General features: G+C 35.3%; 1 protein-coding gene across 1 annotated transcript; it reads left to right on the forward strand.

Moving 5' to 3' along the window:
• The first annotated feature begins 3,192 nt into the window (after nucleotides 1-3,192).
• On the forward strand, nucleotides 3,193-4,309 carry LOC126708154 (uncharacterized). Its single transcript, XM_050407964.1, has 3 exons — nucleotides 3,193-3,546; nucleotides 3,632-4,037; nucleotides 4,155-4,309. The coding sequence occupies exons 1-3, from the start codon at nucleotides 3,193-3,195 to the stop codon at nucleotides 4,307-4,309; spliced, it is 915 nt and encodes a 304-aa protein (XP_050263921.1).
• Nucleotides 4,310-9,206: the final 4,897 nt, after the last annotated feature.

The raw sequence follows: 9,206 nt of genomic DNA on the forward strand, positions 1-9,206 counted from the left end.
TCACTGTCCCCGTGGCCTTTGCTGGTTCCACCAAAAAATGGAAGAAATGTGCCTGAGCTGCTGGGCAGCCTTCCATGAATGCAGCCCCTATGTCCGTCGATAGGTGCCCTGCTATTGAGATGATTGATCAATTGGGAGGTAAAAAACAATGTTTAGAATTTTGTAGCTCATATGATAGAGAAAACTTTAAGGTGATTGCTGGGGTCTAGCACCACCAATCCTTATGAGTTGCCTTAGCTGGAACTATCGTGGGCTTGAGAACCCACAAACAGAGGATGAACTCGTTGCGTTAATTCGTAACAAAGATCCCAAGTTGGTTTTTTTGATGGAAACTAAGGTTGAAAAAAGTTGTCTTGGAAAGAGTGGGGAGGAAGACACAATTTTGTAATCTTTTCGTTGTTCCATGCCATAATTTATGGGGAGGCTTAGCTTTGCTCTGGCCATCAAATATGAGTGTGGATGTACATTTTTATTCTGATAACCATATTGATGTTATTATTGACCATGGAGTTGATGACGCCTAATGGTTTACGGGTTTTTTTGGGGACCTTGAAATTGCCAGGCGAGAAAACTCCTGGTCACTCCTCAAAACTTTAAGTCACCGGTTCAATCTTCCTTGGGTGTGTATTGGTGATTTTAACGAGATTTTGTTTGCAGATGAGAAACATGGGTGGTTGGTTAGATCTGAGAGACAAATGCAAGGGTTTAGGGAGGCTCTAGATTATTGCAGATTGAAGGACATGGGGTTCAATGGTTTTCCATTTACATGGTGTAATAGACAACCCGGTGATCAGAATGTATGGATTCGTTTGGATAGAGGTGTAGCTTCAGTTGATTGGATGTTAAGATTCCCTGCTACCCGTATTCATCACCTGGATGCCTTCCACTCTAATCACAAGCCACTGCTTCTTTGTGCATATTTTGAATTCAAACTATTTTATAAAAAAGGGCAACCCTTCTAGTTTGAGGCAATGTGGTTAAAGGATAATTCTTGTGAGGAGGTCATACACGAGTTGTGGGGTGAGGAGTAACAAGCAGGGACAACTTGGGAGTTTAATAGGAAGATTTTTGCATGTTAGGAAAATCTTAAAACTTGGAACAAGCACTCATTTGGCGATGTCCGTAATACACTTAAGAAAAATTGGCAGAGTTGAAGTCAGCCGAGGAAGGTGGTAGGTACTTAATAGATCTAGCTCAGGTTCGCCATCTGAGGGAGGAAGTTCGAAAGTTGCAATCTAAAGAGGAGTGTATGTGGAAGCAGAGGTCTAGAAATTATTGGCTCAAAGAAGGAGATAAAAATACTAAGTACTTTCATTGTAGAGCTAATCAAAGGAATTGTTGGAATATGATTTTGTGTCTTGAGGATGAAGCCGGTTCTTGGGTGGAGAATGAGATGAAATGAGCTTTGTGGTGGAGAGGCATTTTCAAGATATATTCACTAGTTCCAATCCATCAGGTTTCGACACTATCTTAGGTGGCATTCAACGTAATGTGGTTGATGATCTTAATCCTAACATGGGTGGAGATTTCCTAGCTATTGAGGTCCAGCAAGCCTTTAGTCAAATGGCTCCACTCACAACACCAAGGCCTGATGGTATGTCTCTAGTTTTTTATAAATCATTCTGGCATATAGTGAGAAAGGATGTCACTGCTGTGGTTCTTTGGGCCTTAAACTCAGGTATTGTTCCGGAATCCATTAACACTACTTTTATCTCTCTCATTCCAAAAATTAAAAATCCAAAGAAAGTTTCGGATTTTAGGCCTATTAGTTTGTGTAATATGATTTATAAATTAATTGTGAAAGTGATAGCTAATCGAATGAAATTTTTTTTGACCAAATCTATTCCAGATTCACAAAGCGCTTTCCTTTCGAGAAAACTTATTATTGATAACATCTGGTGGCATTTGAAACTATCCACTACCTCAAAAGGAAGACACAAGGAAGGATGGGGTATATGGCTCTTAAATTGGACATGAGCAAAGCGTATGATTGGGTTGAATGGGAATTTCTGGAGAGAATAATGACTCATCTTGGGCTTGAGGAGAGAATGGTAAGGCTTATTATATCATGTTTGAGATCTGTGTCTTACTCTATTTTGCTTAATGGTCAACCAGTAGGTAACATCAAGCCATCTAGGGGTCTTCGTCAAGGTGATCCATTATCTCTAGACTTGTTTCTGATGTGTGCAATGGGTTTACAAAGTTTATTGCAACAAACTGAGGTGAATGGGGAGATTTGTTGGGTTGCTATTTGCAGAAATGGTTCGCGGATTTCCCATCTATTTTTTGTGGATGATAGTGTATTATTGTGTCGTGCAACAAAAGCAAAATGTTAGAAGATCCTAGAGATTTTGGCCATCTATGAGAGAGGTTTAGGCCAAAAAATAAATAAGGACAAGACCAATATTTTCTTTAGCTCAAATACATCTCAACCACTCCAATCCTGAATCCAACAACTACTAGGTGTCCCGACAATTCTTCAGTATGAAAAATACTTGGGGTTACCAGCTTTGGTGGACAGAGGAAAGAAACAAAGCTTCATCTATTTGAAGGAGAGGGTGTGGAAGAAGTTGTAAGGATGGAAAGAGAAGTTACTTTCTCAAGTGGATAGGGAAGTCCTAATCAAATCTGTCATCCAAGCCATTCTGACTTACACCATGAGCTGTTTTAAACTTCCCAAATGAGTAATTAAAGAATTGGAAGTGTTGATCCGCAAGTTTTGGTGGGGATATAATGGAGACTCGAGGAAAGTGCATTGGGTCAAATGGGAGAGGCTTTGCAAGGCTAAAGAAGTGGGCGGGTTGGGTTTTAAAGAAATTGAAAAATTCAATGAAGCCCTTTTAGCTAAACAAGTTTGGAGAATGATCAATAATCCGGATTCATTGTGCTATAGAGTTTTTAAGGTCAGATTTTTCCCCAACTGCTCTATTCTTGAGGCAAAAGAGGTCTTATGCTTGGAAGAGCATAATTAGTGCTAGAGATGTTATTCAAAGAGGAATGGTTTGGCAAGTGGGTGATGGATAGTTAATCCGAATAAAGGAGGACATATGGCTCCTTGTGAGAACTAGCAGTGCTATTATTTCTCCCTTACCCTTTGTTCTGCCCGAGACTAAGGTGAGTGAATTAATTGATCCAGATTTGATTACATGGAAAACAGAGAGTTAAGCATATGTTCCTCCCCATGAAGCATCTATGATTCTGGGAGTTCCTCTTAGCTTGAGGAAATCCCCTGACCGAGTGGTTTGGGCTTATACTCCATCCGGTGAATTTTCAACCAGCAATGCTTATAAGCTTTTGGTTGTTTCGACCTCAGTCAACAATGCAGGAAGTTCTTCAGGGGTTGCTCAAAAACACTTTTGGAAGTGGGTATGGCAGCTGCGTGTACCCAACATGATTAAACATTTCATTTGGAGGGCCTGTAATAATGCCTTGCCAACAAAAAGTAATCTCTTCCGAAGACAAATTACTACCTCTGACACTTGTGAGCTATGCAATGGTGCACCTAAGGATGTCTTGAATGTGGTCTGGAGCAGCACAGAATTGGAGGTTGTATGGAGTCCAATATATTGGGCTTAACAAGCATCGGTCCCCCCTCTTAAATTTTTGTGATTTACTTAACCATTTTCTGCAGGTTCAAGATGATTTTCGAAAGGAATTTTTTGTGATTGCTGCTTGGAGTTTGTGGAATAGACAGAATTCCCTCCGCTTTGGGCGTGCTATTCAACCTCTGTCCCATATATGCTCCTCGGCGAGCAACATGTTGCAGGAATTTCTGGCAGCTCAAGAAGAAAATCCAAAGGAAGCTCGAACTGCTATTCTTCCTCATTGGCGGCCTCCAGATGCAGACGTGATCAAAATAAACTTTGATGCAACAATCTTCAAGGCGACGAACACAACTGGGATTGGAGTTATTGCTTGGAACTGGCGTGGTGAGGCAGTCGGAGCTGTTGCTATGCCTATTCCTCTATCCACCTCGGTTGCTGATTTGGAAGCTCTAGCATGTCGCAGGGCAGTTCTGTTTGCTGCTGAATTGGGACGTCACAGAGTCATTTTTTAAGGAGACTCGGCTTTAGTAATTAACGCTATCTCGCAAGGAAGTGCAGCGTTGTCTTCATATGTTAATATTGTTGAGGATATTCATGGTTTATTGTCAGGTTTTCAAACTTTGGATGTTATGCATGTGCATCGCTCTTGTAATATGGTAGCAGATGCTTTAGCTAAAAAAGCAAAGAACCTTCTGGGGCCTCAAGTTTGGTTGGATGTTTTGCCTGAGGATATTGCCCAGTTAATTGGTTTTGATGTTCACTAAGTTTATTTATGCAGTTTCTTCCCAGGCCTTGGGTTTGGTTTCTCCAAAAAAACAAAAAAAAGTTTGTTTGTTTGTTTTTTTATTTTTTGTTTTTGTTTTTGTTTTTGTTTTTTTTTTGGCGAAAATCACATTTTCGTCCCTACATTTTGACCCGATTCCCGTTTTGGTCCCTAAGTTTTTTTTTACCGCTTTTAGTCCCTCTCCAGAAAAACGGTTCCATTATAGTCCCTGCCGTTACATCAGAAACGGATATTGCTGACGTGGCAAACGGCAGAATTAAAAAAATATTAAAAATATTTTATTTTATTTAAAATAAAATAAAATTTTAGTTATCAATAATTTTAAAATAAAAATATTAAAAATTTTAGTTAAAAATAATTGTTATTCATGTTCTTCCCCCAAGAACATGGTTGCCTAGAAACATGGTTGCCCAGAAATATTTTCCTCTCTTTCCCAACAACTCCCACATTCATTTCCACCAGAAAAAGAAACCCAGATCAGAAGAACACAAAATGCAAACGAAAAAAAAATGAAAAAATAAAATACTAACAGGGAGAATGAATAACTAAGAACGAATGAAAATTCAAGGAATTTCTATTCCAAGATTTGTATATGTTCTTCCACAAAAATCAAAAACAAAGACCTTTAAAGATTCTTTCACTCAGATGAAAACCAATTCTTTCACAAACCACATCCATGTGTGTCTCAAGGTTAGATGAAAACCGATTATTTCGCAAAGATTTCAACAATTACTCAGCCAATTTTTCACTATCTCACTACAAACACAAAGGACCTTCAAAGATTCAAAACACAAATAGCAACAAAGCAAACCCAACAAAGTAAACCGAGATGTCATGGGTTTGGCTTTGGTGTCGTGGTGCCTGTCGTGGATGGTGGTGGTGCTCGTGGGGTTTGGCTTTGGTTGAACTAGAGATTTGAGGGAGATCTAGAGATAGATCGAAGCGAGAGAAACAAAACAGAGAGAGAAGCGAGATCTGGGAATGTTCAGATCAAGGAGAGAGAGGACGGTGGGGTTTGGTAGTGAGAAACGAGGGAAGCACCGCTAGAGGACGGTGGGGTTAGTGAGAAATGAGGGAAGCACCACCTGGATAGGCGGTGGTGTTGAGTGGCGATGATCGAGGAAGAGAGATCTGGGCGGAGAAAACAGAGAAAGATAGAGGGAGGCCTTGCCAATTTGTGGGTATCGAAGGTTTTGAGAGAGTGAGATTGAGAGATGATGATAAGGACAAAGAGGAGGATGGGAGGTGGAGGATGAAGATGATGATAAGCAGAAAAATTTCTTTTTCTGGGCAACCATGTTCTTAGGGAAGAAGAACAATTATTTTTAACTAAAATTTTTAATATTTTTATGTTTAGTTTGTTCTTGCTGGGTTTAGTTCTTTCTGGGTTTTGTTGTTCTTGCTGGGTTTAGTTTTAAATTTGTTTTTGATTTGTTTTTTTTTTTTTATGAGAGTTTTTAATTTTTTTTTTATTTAGTTAGAATTAATAAATTAATTTTTTTTATTTAAGGATTTTTTTTTATGAGAGTTTTTAATTTTTTTTTTAATTTAGATGCTGACGTGGCATTAAAAAATATTTTTTATTATTAATTTAGGCCACGTGGACATTAGTTTATTATTTTTTGACTTTGCCGTTTGCCACGTTAGCAATATCCGTTTCTGATGTAACGGCAAGGACTAAAATGGAACCGTTTTTCTGGAGAGGGACTAAAAGCGGTAAAAAAAAAACTTAGGGACCAAAACGGGAATCGGGTCAAAATGTAGGGACGAAAATGTGATTTTCGCCTTTTTTTTTTGGATAAAGTATCAAATGATAGCTAATATGTATTAACATTAATGTAAACTTAATTAAAAAAATCTAATTTAGATACCGTCAAAACAAAAAACAAAACTAGGATAAAGTTAGGGGTGTCAATGTTCGACTCAACCCGTGAACACGACACGAACCTGACACGGGTTTTTTCGGGTTAGGGTTGGACCTTAATGGGTTTAGGTCATAAACAGGTCGACTCGAAAGCTACACGATAAGAAACATGTCATAAGTGGGTCAACCCGTATAACCTACAATAGACACGTTTGACACGCCAATTTATTTGTGTCAACCCGAAATGACTCACTTAACACAACCCGTTTAACTCATTTAACAAATAAATATTTATTTTATTTTAGATTTGTCAAATACCTTTTATATTCAACATATATTTTAAATTTAAAAAGAAAAGTGAGTAATTACAAAAATTTACAAGGGATATAATTGGAAATTGAAACTTTACAGACCCTAGAACTACTAATACTTCTTTTTTTTTTGCATAGAACTTGCACAAATAAAATTGGACGAGCTTATGGAAGATGTTATGAATTTGAACATCAACAAAGAATTTATGGATGATAATCGTGGTCATAGTCAGGATTAGTCTACTGTTTACTCAAATTCTTTCAATATTGATACTTAGCATTTGACGAGTTCCAAGGATATTATATTTTTTTTGAACTATGTTATTTTATTTTTGTCAAACTTAGTTATTTTGAATTTGGGTTGAAGTGTATGCATTTCTTTTGGAGTGTAAAGAACTTATTTTCTAGATGAATGTTATATTTTTGTTGAACTATATTATTTTGAATGTGAGTTGAAGACTTGAAGTGTATTCACTGCTTTTTGGGATATAAAAAAAATTATTTCTAGATGGATGTTATATTTAATATTATGCAGGTTGAAATGGGTTGTGTTACATTTGTGTCAACCCAACACGACTCGTTTATTAAGCGTGTCAAATGGGTTGGGTTAGGTCAATATGCCTTATTAACAGGTCGGGTTAGGGTTGAAGGATCATGACATGATTATTAAATGGGTCGGGTTAGGGTTGAGCCATTTAGTCGAATACTCCTACCTTGACACGACATGAACCCGACACACTAACCTGAATTGACACCCCTAGATAAAGTAACCCAAAAAAAAACTAATATATATTTCTAATTCTATTTGTTCTTATCGACTTATTTAGATAAAGTAACAATAAGTATTGTATCAATTTTTTTATAAAGTAACAATTTTACTTTTAGTCTAATTTAAACTTTAATAGTTGTTGTTGTTGTTGTTTTTTTTTTTTTTTTTTTTTGTGGATAAAGTATCAAATGATAGCTAATATGTATTAACATTAACGTAAACTTAATTAAAAAAACTAATTTAGATAATGTAAAAAAAAAAATTAGGATAAAGTAACCCCAAAAAAACTAATATATATTTTTTAAATAATGACAAATTTTGCAAAAAAATAAATGACAAATTCAAATCCATGCAAGTTTGAAGAGAAGCATACAAATTTTGTTTCATAATATTGACAAAAAATAATATACAAAAAAAATGAATAAATCATCTTATGAATTCTAAAAACAAACATATTTATTGCACTCTTTTAATAAGTTATTACTTATATATATATATATATATATATATTTATATGCATTTTATAATACCTTAGTTTCACACAATATGAATTTATTATATAACTTAAAAGTAAAATATTTATTTATTTTTATTATCTATTCTATTATATAATTTTAAGTAAATTAATAAAAAAGAAAGCTATTTACATATGAATTTTGATTAAGCCGTGCATCACATAGACATAATGCTAGTATATATATATATCCTACATTTTTACACATCGGTATTATTAAAAAACTAGCTTCATCACATGTACTTTGCGCGTGCAATGAAGTTTTTTATTTTTATTTTTTTTAGTGTCATAATTTTTCATTAATTTCAATTTGAGGTTTAGACATTTTCTCATTAATATTATGCATTTAAAACTGCTAATACAACCAGAGTGTCATGAGTCCTTTTTTTTTTTTTTGAGAAACAAACACACACACACACACAAAAGAGAGGGAAATGAGTTTTAACATAAAAGCACATCATAAGTCATAACTCTACTCAAAAGTCATGGTGAATGTCATGAGTCTTAGTAGTCCTATTTTGTAGCAAAAAAAAACCTGTTTTTATTTTTTATATATAATTTTTATTTTGAAATTCTAATTTATAAGTGGATAAAGTAATTTGAAAATTAACAAGAAAGTGACCTTATTTTTTTAAGTTATATTTTTACGAATTATTTTTTAGATTTGTCTGTACTTAAATATAAGGTTAGTATTAAAAAAAAATGTAGGAAAAAAAAAAAAAAGAATCCAAGTAGAAAACCCTTAAATAATAGTTTAGAAAATAATTATTTTTAGCCCAAAAATTTCAACTAAAAAAAATACCCCTTTCTCTCTCCCAAAAATACCCGATGTCTTCCACTCTCTTTTCAGATTCTCTCATGCAACCATCTTCTTCCTGAAAATCAAAACCCTCTCCTTCCCCAAAATCAAAACCCAAAACTCAGACGTTGTCGATGTCGTCAAGGAAGCTAGAAGCAATCCAAAATTTGTAACGCAACCTCTGAAGCAGCGCCTCTTCAATCTCAATCCCATCCAAGCCTCTCTTCCTCGCGGTCCGTTGAAGGCGAGAGTGACAGCGGCACCGCTGATTTTCTCTAATTTTTCATTCTGGTCTTTTATGTTTTTAATGTATTCAATTTGGTACTTGTTTTTCAAAAAAATTCATTTTGATCTTCCTATTGAAAAGGTCCATTTTAGAATAAAATTAAATATATATATATATATATATATATATAAGGCGAAAAGCACATTTTAGTCCCTACATTTTCAGGCGATTCCCATTTTAGTCCCTACATTTTATTTTTACCGCTTTTAGTCCCTATCCTGAAAAACGCTTCCCGTTTTAGTCCCTGCCGTTACTCATTTAACAGAAATATCCTACGTAGCAAACGGTCCAACAATAAATGCTGACTTGTCTATTAGAATAATATTAAAAAAAG

The sequence above is a fragment of the Quercus robur genome, chromosome 12 (assembly GCF_932294415.1).
Source record: "Quercus robur chromosome 12, dhQueRobu3.1, whole genome shotgun sequence".
Lineage (NCBI taxonomy): Eukaryota > Viridiplantae > Streptophyta > Magnoliopsida > Fagales > Fagaceae > Quercus > Quercus robur.